This window comes from Panthera tigris, chromosome X (genome assembly GCF_018350195.1).
Source record: "Panthera tigris isolate Pti1 chromosome X, P.tigris_Pti1_mat1.1, whole genome shotgun sequence".
NCBI lineage: Eukaryota > Metazoa > Chordata > Mammalia > Carnivora > Felidae > Panthera > Panthera tigris.
This window is the reverse complement of record NC_056677.1, coordinates 77,470,768-77,484,420: the sequence shown is the minus strand read 5'-3', so window position 1 is coordinate 77,484,420 and position 13,653 is coordinate 77,470,768. Positions and strand designations below refer to the sequence as shown.

General features: G+C 36.4%; 1 protein-coding gene across 3 annotated transcripts in view; it reads right to left on the bottom strand.

Annotated features, from left to right (window-relative positions):
• DIAPH2 (diaphanous related formin 2) overlaps positions 1-13,653 on the bottom strand; it is a 982,724-nt gene that overhangs the window by 180,409 nt on the left and 788,662 nt on the right. For all 3 annotated transcript variants that reach the window (XM_042974379.1, XM_042974380.1, XM_042974381.1), the window contains one exon: positions 6,862-6,957. In XM_042974379.1, coding sequence (XP_042830313.1) covers positions 6,862-6,957 — 96 coding nt within the window. The remainder of the gene's footprint in view (positions 1-6,861; positions 6,958-13,653) is intronic.

The window sequence follows — 13,653 nt, the reverse complement described above, 5'->3', positions numbered from 1 at the left end:
GTATATATATAAATGTCCCCCAAATCTGTTATTTCGATCCTCAAACCCTCTTGCTTTTGTGTGTGTGTGTGTGTGTGTGTGTGTGTGAGTGTGTGTAATCCTCTACTTAAAAAGCTCTTCTAGTTCTTTGTTGCAACAAATTTTCCATTATTGCCACAGTACCCTTCCCTAGCTCCATTGCATGTATTTGCCATTTTCTTTATCTGAAATGGTTATCCCTCCTGTTCTCCTCCAAGTAAGTTACTATTCATCCATCAAAACATAATTCAAAAAATTTTTTTAATATTTATTTATTTTTGAGAGAGAGCGTACGAGCAGGGGAGGAGCAGAAAGGGTGATATAGAATCCGAAGCAGGCTCCAGGCCCTGAGCTGTCAGCACAGAGCCCAACGCGGGGCTCGAACTCACCAACTATGAGATCATGACCTGAGCCGAAGCCGGACGCTCAACAGACTGAGCCACCCAGGTGCCTCCATCAAAACACAATTCAAATGATACTTTCATTATGAAGGATTTCTTAAATTCTCTAGGCATCTAGTTGCTCTTTCAGCACTCTCTGCATATGTATAACAACATTTATATTGTGTATGTATCTGTCTTCCCCACAAGACTGTGAATACTTGAAGTTAAGACCCATGCTTTATCCATTTTTACACTCCAGGGCCCTAGCACTATTGCCTGGCCCATAGTATTTGATTAATAAGTGTCATTTGGGTGAATGCCACGTTTTTGTTTATTTGCTTGCATTATGTCATCTTTTATTAGATTTGAATTGCACATTGCAATATAATTACTACAGACAAAATGGAGTTTAGTTGGCTAGTCCAAGATTTGAACACTTACAAAATAGAAGACTGAAGAACCTCATGAGAAAGAACTCATCCTAAGGGAGAAAGAAGTAAGCAGCTTGGTATGAATGACCAGCTTGACCCTCTAATAATAAAAACAAACAAACAAACAAACAAACAAACACAAAACCCCAACAGAACTTGGTCATCAAAAGATGAGGATGATACTGAGCGCTACATGGGATGTGTCATGGGCTTGTTTTTGGGCCTTGCTATATGGGGCCAAATCCTATAGAGATCAAGAGGGATGTAAAAAATTTGAAAGCTGTTTCTCTCAAAATGTAAGATTTTAAGGAACAAGCTAGTGCTGCTTGGTACACTGGTTAAGTGCTTTACCACACTAAAGGAAGAGAGGTGTTTCCCCCTGCTTTGTCACTGACCACTGTCAAACTCTGGCATCACGAAGGCATTAAAGTGCCCAGTGCTAGAGCAAATAGCAGGCATGGAAATACATGTTATTATTAGAGGTAGAGGTAGAAGAAAAGTGGTGGGTGACTGTGTTTGTGAAATTTCCCCTTGAGAAACTCTAGGAATGCTGCAGAGATCCCTTATGGACAGTTGAGGTCCTGGATATGTATATGAAAACAAGAACCAGGAAAATGTGGGTTTTGTTATTTATGTGAGGTAGACAGCCCCAGGAAAATGTGGGATTTGGGTTTTGTTTTGTTGTAAAGGTATTTTCCCTAATACCTAGAGTTTGGTTTCTTTTTCCTTCTGTGTTTTTCTTTTTTAATCAGTTCCTTGTCCCCTATCTGTTGTCAAAGAGTAAGTTTTACCTTCTCATTTATATTGTTATCTTGCTGATCTATAAAACTATAACTGTGTGTCCCGTTTCTTTTTCCTTTTTTTCAAATTTCATTTTCTTGGTTGCCCTGTGAAGTTCTGAAACCTAATTACATTTATTCTGTTTCTTGGCTTCATTTCTTCATAATGCTTCTCTTATATGTTTTTTTTAAATGTCTAGAAGTATATACCAAAATCTAGTAATAGCCAAAATAGCTGTTAGATATCTATTGCTAATAAGACTGTTTATATTTACTTCTAGTGGGCAAAGAATGAATAACTCAAGTTGGTTGAGAGAAGACAAGCCATTTCTGAGTGTCTACAGGTATTCAGTAATGAAACAGATGTGGCACTGTGTATTTGTATTTTAAGTGTGTTTTTCACTCCTGCAATGTTTTTCTCCGTGTATTTTTTTTCCAAAGCTTACCTTTGATGTTATAATGACAAATTCAGGAATACTTATGGGTAATTCTTTCCAAAGTGGTTGTAACTATGGAAATTATCATCTGGAGTGCTAACAAAGGCTATAACAAAGATGGTCCAGAAAGGTTCAGCAAAATTCATAAGGGATAGATACATACTAGGTTATTGAGGAAAAGTGAGATGTTCCTTTCACCCACCAAACTCCTAGACATCACAGTCTATATTCCAGGGATGCAAACCTGAGAGGCAAAGGAGTGGGGGTGGGGAAACTTACTCTAACTCCTGCACTGTACAATGACTTGGTTCCTATCTCATTATAGCACATATAAAATCATATTGCAATTTTATCACACAGCTACACACATGTTTTCCCAAAGGTATCTGAGCTCCTTGAGGCAAGTGTCCTGATTGGTGGTACATCCTCAGTACTTAACCAATACATGACACTGAGGAATCATTCGATACAATTGTTCATTTGTCAAATGAATACTATTAATCCCTGTAGTCTCACTATCTAGTCACTGCTTAGTTCCTGCATTCTGGTTCCCAGTTCCATACAAATATTGAAAATAAGCTCTTAAAAAGTTGATAGAAAGGTCCCAAATGGCAAATCATTGGTCTTTATCTTTTTTATTCCACCATAGCATATGTCATTGTTGAAAATGCCCACCTTTTCTGCTTTCTCAATACTTCCCTTTTCCTTTGCTCGTAGAACAATGTTTTGATTCTCCTCCCACTTGCCCAAATACTATTTCTCTCTCTTCTTTGCTAGTTCTACTTTTAGCATCCAACTGAGGGCATTTTCAAAGTTCTGTTTTGGATCCTTTTCTCTTAATGGTCACTCTAACAATCCCTTCCATTTCTGTACTATAACCAGAAATCTCACAAACTCAATAATCTTGTGATGAAATCTATACCTATATTTCCAAGAAACTTCTGGACATCTTGACCTCAATGCTCTGCTGTCACTTTCAGTTTCATGTTCCTAAAACTTACTTTATCTTCCATCACCACTCCTTTTCCTGATCTTAACAGTTTTCTTTCATAACTTAACTGTCTTTCCAGCTATTCAAACTCAAAACCCTAGGATTATCCTTGACATGTAGCTACTCCTCGTCCCCTAAATTATCTCTTTTGATTGAGTATGACAGTAGAATCATAACTCATCACTCACATTTCTATAGATTAAATGTCCTAATATATTGCTTTGATCATGTTCCTCCACTGCTTAAAAACCTTCAGTATATTCCCATTGCAGAAAGAATTATATGCTAACACCTCAGACTCTTATTCAAGTACTCTATGTTGTGGCACCAACCTACTTTTCCAGAATTATCTCCATACTTCTATGCATTATACAGTCTACTTTCTTACTAGGTGTACTATTTGCTATGCTCCCAAAGTGTTTTGCATTTGCTTATTTCTGTATTTTTCTTTTTTTTAAATGTTTATTTTTGAGAGAGAGAGAGAGAGAGAAAGAGAGAGAGGAAGGATGAGCAGGGAAGGGACAGAGAGAGAGAGGGACACACAGAATCAGAAGCAGGCTTCAGGCTCAGAGCTGTCAGCCCAGAACCTGCTGTGGGGTTCGAACTCACGAACCATGACATTATGACCTGAGCTGAAGTCAGACACTCAACTGACTGAGCCACCCAGGCACCTCTCTGTATTTTTCTTAATGACATTTCATTTGCCCACTATCCCTACCTCTAATTCCGACTAATGAAATCCATACTCATCCTTGAAAACCTTTTCTTCCAGAATTCGTTTTCTGATATATCCAATAAAATATATTTTGCTCATCTGAACTCACAAAGTATATTAATACCTCTTGAGTAATCCTTATTATTTTCTTCCTTATTCTGTAATTTTTCTGTACTTTCCATATTACCCACAAGACACAATGGTCTTATAACTAAGGAAATCTTAATTATTTTTGCATTTTCCTCCATATCTAGCATATGCCTTTCACAGAAGAGATGTACAATAAATTAATGAATACTTAGGGGCTCATTTCCTAACCTCTGAGTTTGGTATTAGCAAAATTTATAATCTGGGTTGATATTCAGATGGTTTGTTCTACTAAAACCATAGTGGCTACTTATTGCCTGTGTACATTCTAACTGGTTGGAGCCTGTGCTATACTCATTATCAATATTTTTTTTCATTAGCGTCCCTTTATAATAGTCTCCTTTGAAATATATCTTTTGGGGCCCTTACCTGAAACAACATTCTTAGTATTTGGGCTAGATACAGTATTTGGGAGCTCTGAGTTGCCTAATTTGGTAGCTCCTGGGGAGGGGACATAGGCTCAGTGTGAAAGATTTATAATTTAGGCAACTAATCATGCCATTTATTAATATTTTGATTTTATAGTGAAGAATATAAGCCATCACCTCATTTTGTTGAAATGCTGAATTGAAAACACTGCAATTAGAAGCACAATTGTAGATCTCTGTATTTTACATACCATAATTTCCATCTGTAAGTTATAATAATGGAGATGGCAAGCAGAGCAGTACATCTTTGCTGTCTGTGGCTGACTCTGATTTCACATTTTTTGGCTATTTCCTCTTATTTTACTTTACTTGATAAAAATAGTCTTCTTTATAATTTGATTTTTCTGATTTTATCTCATCATGTTGAAATGGAGATTAGAAAGGAGCAAGGATGCTGGTGTTGACCAGGGAAAGTATAACAATATAAAGTCAATGGGGCATTGAAAAGGAACCAAATAAGGTACCCAAGAAAGTGACAACAAAAGGAGGTCAGCATGAAAATATGATCTAATTAGGAAGTCAGAAACAAAGAGGGAATCTGGGGAAATCCCCAGTTCTGTTGATTTTAGAAAGAGGCAAGCAGGCAGGAAAATTTTTGGCAGACTTGCCAACTCTGTGCCATCCTCCCCATCTCCTTTGTTTGAACTTTGATGCTCAAGATGTTTTACCAATCACTGCCACTGTCTGCTTCTAGTTTCTTTTTACTGCTGTACATTTGCATTGGCTGTAGTTACTTGAAATGTCTGCCAGGACTAGATGCGCTGATATTTTTCACCCTGTGTGTTCATGGAGGCATTCTAGCTACAAACCAAAGGAGGCCCCAATTTAGATTACTTGGAATGAGTACTGTAAAATTATGCAGTTTGTGAATCTACTGTTGGTATTTCACAGTTGATGACACTGTATCCCTTGAGTACCAAACTCACAGAAATCCCATGGAATGATCTCACTCTTTCTCAGTACAATCTCTCTAGAGTCAGTATGAGATGTGAGACTAATCAGACAGGGGCCTTAGCAAATATATTTTAAAAATAAACAGCCTAGAAATATAATGCAGTTCTCTTATGGCACAGAATAACATGCTTATACTTATCAGCTGCTTAGCAGAGAACTGAATCAATAAAAAAAGTTATTTCAGTTTGCTTTTTTACTATTAATGCTTTGAGAGTTCAAGAAAGAACAGGGAAGGTTTCTATTTTCCTTAAGAGGTAGAAGGGGTCTCTGATAGCATGATAGGACTTTCTCATTTTACAGATAAAGACTGAGGATAGATGGAATGGCTGCTTCATAGGTACAGATTAGTAGTGCTCCTAGTATTCTGCTTTGCAGCATTACCTTAAAAATTAATATGAATATACAAATAGAGATTTTACTTTTCTTTCCTCCAGTCTTTCACTCTTTTTGTAGGCCATCTCCAATGTCTTTATATCCATCAAAATTCACCCAAATGCAAAAAAGATGAACATAACTTATATTCTTGTCTTCTTCCATAAATTTCATCATTAGCACAAGCTTTCCCGACAGCTCTGTACTGGGCTCCACTTCCTTTTACTGGTTTGTTGGAGTATCGTGGTTTGAAAGAACTACCACTTTCCATTCTGAAGACATATTTTCCAGCCCAAATACAAAATATTTTTTGAATTTCAGGCTATTCAAGTCAAATCTTATTAATCTAAATTAAGTAGAATTTACATATTTACTATTAATTTTCCTTTTTCCATTTACTTCTCCATATAGCTCCATAGCCCATGAAGAGGACTTTTAAAATTAAAACACCTAATTTCTTCTTCTTCCAAAAAAGATATAAATTAAAAATATAGAAATTTCCTTAAAGGAGGTGGATAGCTCAGCTTGGATTATTCTGAAAGGAACTATTACTTCCTCAGCCATAGGGTATGAAAGAGAAAACAGACAACTTTCTAGTACTATTTGAGTGAGGAAGGCTATTTGGCTTGTTTTTTTGTTTTTCTTCCCCTGAGATCAATTTTCATAATCTGGTTTTACTACTAATTAAAAATACATGAAAAAGGGGTTCAGATGCTTTCAGACTTTTGAGGATCTTAGATTATCTGTTCTTCTCCTCTCTTTATTAACATGGAGAATGGAGAATGGATTGTACTACAGAGCCAAAATAACCTCTAGAAAGAAGCATTGTTTCAGTTTCCCTAACCTGTGAATAGGCAATGTGACATCCCTAGGGCCAATTACTTTTAGTAATTTAATTTCATTTATGGTTTTAAGCCACATTCCACCCAAACCACATGCACATAAAATAACAATTAAAATATTTAATATGAAACACAGCTGAGTCCTTGTTTCTGAAAATTCTTGCAAAGTCTTTAGTTATTTGAAGACACTTTTACCAAGTTGAAACTTGTGATCACATAGACATAGAAGACTGTTGAGACTTTTTCACACATGAACTGAGATCAACTGTTAAAAAATATTCATAGGGAAGGTTTTTCAGAGAGTGGTATTTGGCTAAGAACATTCACATTTTATAATACCATGTAGGCTAGAATTGATTTTTACCTTGATTCCTTGGAATTCGCTTTCTGCGGTCTCGGAATGCTGCACCTGATTGTAGGGCTTCTAGAAGATTATCCATTACTCCAGTCTCATCACCCTCTGGAAGGGAAAGGAGAAATCAGAATTAATCTTGGGGCAATTAAAGTTAAACCACAGGAAAATAAAGGGAAAAACTCCTGTCAGATTTACATAATATCCTTAAATTAAAGACATATATCTGTTTAAGCATAATGGATCCTGTCAGTTTCTGGCCCCATAGACTACTTTGCTTATTATGCACCATTAAGCAAAATTCATGCCAATCCCACTGTTCTTTCAACTTAAGGACCTTGTCTTGTGTATTATTGATGACACACTCAGTATGCAAATAAACAGTAGCTGATCAGCTACTGCTGCCTTCCTGTTAAGATTCTTTTAAGACATTTCTAAGCAAGAAACCATGGACCTGGCTTAATGCAATCAATGTGCAGGGCGTGACTTGATGAAGCGGAGCTACACAAGGTTAAATACTGATTGTATTAATACTTTCAGCATTCAACCGTCATCTGCTATTATCTCAAAAGACACTATTTTCAAAACACATTTGCATTCAATTCTACCTAATCCATATCCTTTACCCATTTCAAAATGCTGACATTGTACAAAGAAAAGGTGGCCAAATCATTTGAAAGCCTGCAGTGTATATTTGAGAGACGTTAGCCAGAGTCTCATCATCCCTTTTAGAATGCCATTGTGTTTCTAATTTTTTCTTATGGGAAAGAACTGTTATGATTCCATGAGCTGGGTATTCAAAAGATGTACATGGGAATTCCTAATGGAAATGCACTTAAAACATTTTACCCTACTCTTATCTTTGACAATTCTGGCTGTCAAAACCCCTTTTAAGATTTATGAGAGCATTTGCCTCAAGGTGTTTATTGCCAGGAACTCTTCTACACTGTGGACAATCCACAGTGAGCTGAGGTCCATCTTCCCATTGGGCCTAGCTGATGATAAAAAGGATCCTAACTAACTGGTTAATTTGAGTGGTAGCTAAATGGGTGGGTCTGGCATAGAGGACATTTGTAGGCAGAAGGGTTAAGAGAAGAAGGCAGGAGTGAGGGGAAAAAAAACTGTTGCTGATGCTATTCTAAAGTTAAATGTAAATCCTACTTTGTTTAAAGAATGACTATAGGGTGTCAGATCACAGAAAAAAAATCTCTTATAGGGCAAGAACAAGCTAAAACCTTTTTTGATTATGCCCTTTATTTGACTTGAGATTTCTTCGATGTTACATCAATCATTTCTTCTTTTAAAGTGAATTCACTAGGACATAATATTAAATAAAAAACAAAGGGAAACACGGAGGTTCTTGGGTCTAATATTTGGTAAAAACAGAAAAAATAAAAGGAAAATAGAACCCCAATGATTAAGCATGGGAAGGGGATTATGCACATTTAGGAATATTAAAGCTGCAGACACATCCAAACTGTCACCTGCTCTCTATAACAGAAAGAAAAGAGGAGCTGAAAGTAGTTTGGCACGGCTAGAATGTACCTGGGAGAATTACATTTTATGCAGTAAGCACTTTACATTTGTTGTATCTTTTAAATTTTTAAAAATGTTTTTGTTTATTTTTGAAGTAGATCGAGAGAGAGAGAGAGAGAGCACATGAGTGGAGGAGGAGAGAGAGAGAGAGACACAGAATTTGAAGCAGGCTCCAGGTTCTAAGTGGTCAGCACAGAGCTGACGTGGGGCTCCAACTCACGAGCTGTGAGATCATGACCTGAGCCAAAGTTGGACGCTTAACAGACTGAGCCACCCAGGCGCCCCTACATTTGTTGTATCTTTTAATCCAACTACACATTGAAATAGGTTTTATTTCTGTTTTTCAGCTGGGGATACTGAAACATAGAGTTAAAGCATCTTGTTCCAGATCACACAGTTGGCATGTGGAGGGGCCTACGTATGAACCCAAGTCAGTCTGACACCAAGACCAGCCCTCTTTGTATGCAGTTAGCAGAAGACAAAATGGAGTAGGCATATGGTGACCAGATGGTAAAAGATCATAATTCTATGATATGGGTTTGAGTACTATCCTGTAAGTCAACACTCTCCCATAGAGATATATAATGCAGGCCAAAAATGTGAGCTGCATAATTTTAAACTTTCTAGTAGCCATATTTAAAACATTAAAAACAGATGAAATTAATTTTGATATGTTAAATAAATGTTTAACTCAATATATATAAAATCATTTGTTTTTTACATTCTTTTTATCAGATTAAGTCTCAGAAATTGAGTGTGTTTTTATTTTGGCACATTTAACTTCAGATTAGCTACATTTCAAGTGCTTATTATTTTTATGTAGCTAGTGGCTGCTCTATTGGGAAACATAAGCAATAGGAAGTGACTTGATCAGACTTACATTTTAGAAAGACTTATCAGACAGCACTGTGGAAGATGACTTAGAGGTTGGCATTAATAGAAGGAAGGGAAATGGTCAGGAGTATAGTATAAATGAACTGAGCTAAAGTGATAGGAGAGTGAATGGAGAGGGTGGATACCTTGAAGGTATTAATATAGTTAATAAGACCTGGCTGAGAAATAAACAGGTTTGAGAAAATATGATTATTTTTTGAAGAATATTTAGGTAGAGATATCCAGTAAGCAGTTGAAAATATGAGGCTGAAACCCGGGAGTGAAGTCTGGGCTGAAGCTAAAGATTTGAATACCTTTGGAAGATGCATGAGATCACCCTGAGATACTATATGAAAAGAGAAGAGAGCATACGATGCAATTCCTGAGAACCCCAATTTTTATAAAGCAGTCAGGAGAAGTAGAATTTCAGAGAAGACAAAAAAAGAATTTCTAGAGATATAGAAGTACAACCAGAAGAGAACCATAGTATAACTGAATTTTATGTATTCTTATAAAAATAGTCATTATAAATACTATGTAGAAAAATAAATACATGTATAAAAGTGAAAAAAGCAGACTACAAAACAGTATTTATATGTGATTTTACATAAATAATGTGCAAACATTAAAAAAATATAACAATGATAAGGAGGCCATTTCATTAGAATTCTTCAATGTGATTATATTGTATATATACTAAAAAGATGGAACAAATATGATATAGAGAGGAATTAAAAATAAATCCCTTTACTTAATTAATGGTTGCCATCTGACAACACCTGTCAAAATACTATGCTAGATTACCATTTCTAAGCTTTTCTTTTTTTTTTTTCATTATTGTTTCTCTCCTCCCCCTGAGGAGCCTTTTTAGATATTTTTTTCCTCATCCCTCCAACATTTAAATATAATACAACAGATGTACAGCATATCTGTTTATATAGTGTAACCCTTTGGGGGCCCACAAACAATTGTAATATCTAAGCTTTTTCTCTGCCCACCTCCCCAAGAACCAATATTTATCCACTTGGAGGTGATATACTATCTCTGCTGAGAAGGCATGTGCTAAGTGGTTCTTAAAAAAAAAAAGAAAGAAAGAAAAGAAAAGAAAAGAAAAGAAAAGAAAAGAAAAGAAAAGAAAAAGAAGGCCAGGTCTCTGTAAATATCATTGATATATTAAAAGAAATAAATGTAGGTTTCAGTCTACTATTACTTTTTCATTTGCTCCATAACTTTTCATAGAGTTGAGAGATTTTCCTGAAATACCTAACCTGAAGGAATGAAGGGTTTATAAATATATCATAGAACTGATTTACATTTCAGTTACTCTTCCTAAAACAAAATGGAAGCTAACATGATCATCTGAAAGACATTATCCTTCATTTTAAATGAATTTCAGTGAAATTTGGTATGTGATTGAGTTGTGTGAAGTTGATAATTCACTTAGAATTTCCAAGTTCATAGAACCATTAATTCTTACTTAGATGTGATTTGTAATGAGTAGCTGTTTTTATTTTCTATTTCTTGGTCTATGAGGTCAAATTCAGGAAAAAAAGTGTCTTTTTTTTTCATTGGAAAGGAAAATAGTTTTATTGAATTGCATAGAAAACTGTGTTTTCTTACATCTTTCAATACTTATTTACTGAGTGAATGAATATCAAGGAAAAAATTGGTAATGCTTTTTGGCCACTAAAATGGTAATATATGGGCATGTCTGGAAGTAACAATTCAGAGGCAAGTTTCTGACATTTGATCCTGAAATTAGATCACAGACAGTATTAAGGAGCTAGCTAGGCAGGTTACATGCAGTCCAGTGGGGCTCTATGTGAGCTACATATCTTTGGGTAAAATGAAAGGCATGCACTGTACCTTCTATTTCATGTTTCCAACAGTGTTGGTCACGCAGTGGATACAGAATGCCTGCTGACCTCAAATTTTCATCGTCAACATTTACCTGTGTTGTGTTGACTTAATTTCCCCAAGAAGAGTTTGGAGATGCCATAGATTAATATTAGCCCTAGATAAACTAAGTTATCTCTGGTACACCTTTGTGCAAGACTATTCCCCAGTGGCTAGCACAAACTTATTTAGAGGCAGTTCTCTGTGGGCTTCTCACATTTATGTGCATTTTATGAGCACAAGCATTGATGACCTTTCTTCTGGACTATCTTTTTATAGTGAACAGCCTTGAAAGATATAGTGTCTCTCTTCAGAGCAGAGGGTAGGTCTGTTTGTTTTGAGGACAGATTATATTTCCCTCTAGGGTAAATGTCAGGCAGTTTGCTTTCATTTTATTATAAAGGATTTGGGTTCCCTAAAACCAGGTTCCTCAGAAGTAATATAAAGCCATTGTGTGCATAGCATCCACCTGAGCTCACCTTGGCATCACCATGGGGGAGTTGGAAGGCAAGAGAAAGCAATATGAACATGAAGCTCACACTGCTGGCTGTACCATGAATGACAGAATTCTTTGTCTCTGACCCAGGAGCCTAGTTTCTTATGTAAGCATTCCTAAAACTATGGCAGCCTGACTTGTTACCATACAATTGGGGTAAAATCTCTGCCCCTTCAAAGTTTTTCAAAGTGCTCTGAGGGGCACCTGGGTGACTCAGTCAGTTATGCGGGTTAAGCATCATACTTTGGATAAGGTCATGATCTCCTGGTTAATGAGTCCAAGCCCCATGTCAGGCTCTGTGCCGACAGCTCTGAGTCTGGAGCCTGCTTGGGATTCTGTGTACCCCTCTCTTTCTGTCCCTCTCCCAGTCACACTCTGTCTCTCTGCCTCTGTCTCTCAAAAATAAATAAACATTAAAAAAAGAAAATGCTCTGAAATCTCCTTTCTTTTTATCAAACATTTTAAATTACGATATCCCTTATTTTTCTAAGAACCTAACACTTAGTGCCTTGGACATTCCCATTGCCTAAGACCCAACTCCAGTTCATTACTCCTCAAAAATGACTAAACTAAAGCCAACATTATAAAAATTATTTCCTAAGATCCTAACATCATGGGCATATGGCTTTAATTCACTATTATAGCCTCCTTGAATTCTCAATTGTATAATTAAGGCTTTCTGGAAAAGCTGAGCTGCTCAAAAGTTGAAGAAGTTATCAAAAACAAATCAGTATAAAATGACCCAAAAGAAACAAAAGACTTCTTACTGAGGGTAGGACCCTGCCATGTGAGCCAATACTTACAGAGACTATATAATTTGAAAACTTTTTTTAATGTTTTTATTTTTATTTTTGAGAAAGAATGAGAGAGAGTGAGCGAGCATGAGTAGGGGAGGGGCAGAGAGAGGGAGACACAGAATCCAAAGCAGGCTCCAGGCTCTGAGCTGTCACCACAGAGCCTGACACGGGGCTTGAACCCACGAGCTGTGAGATCATGACCTGAGCTGAAGTCGGATGCTCAACCGACTGAGCCACCCAGGCACCCCAAGACTATATAATTTTTTTAAAATAAAGCTATGGTCTCTGTGGGCCTAGAAGAGTTGGGGAAGACTCATGGAAGAATGAGGGCTTAAGTTAAGCCTCTGAAAACATTACATTAAAAAAAGGTTGAAGAATGACTGGTTTGAAGACACTAAAATCTAGATGTATTAACTCCTAGCACACACTCATGTGCTCACTTGCTTGCTCTGTGTGTGTGTGTGTGTGTAAGTTTATAAATATTGTGATGCATAGATCTTAAGTATACACTTTGATGAATTCTAACAAGTACCTATACCCTGATGAATTCTAACAAGTACCTATACCCGTGTAAGTACTACCACAAGCAAGATATTGAAACTTTCTATTACCCCGAGAAAATTCCCTCTTGCCTCCACCACTAAGAGGCAATATTTACTCTGATTTTTATCATCATATATTGGCTTCACCTGTTCATATCATATAATTTTTAAGAGGGTAAAATGTGTCAAGGTTGTTTTGAATAAGTATAGCTACCTGAAGTCAAACACGCATGGTCTGCATGATAAACCACAGGGAGAACAACACAGTTGAAAGGTATGGGAGTTATAGTTGCATAGGTAAGATCAGAGTAAAGTTCTAGAGGGCTTTGGATATCAAAGTAAGAAATCTGAATGTGCTTCAAGGGACTCTAAAAAGCTAGCAAGATAGTGACACGATAAAGTAACATTTAAGGTCAGCCTCATAGTCGTACACAAAATGGACCAGAGTAGGAGAGAAATCAGTTATACAAAGAATGAAATTTAATTTGTAGTGACAAATATTATTCTATGCATATAATCCTGGGAAAAATTTTGGTATTATTAGTGAAGGACTAAATAGAAAAATAAAATTGGTTTTGTTAGCAAGGTCATGAGCAGTAGTAAATGGAAGTTGTCAGTGTAAGAAGGCAGTGATAAGTAGAGTACAAGAAAAATCAATGTTAGA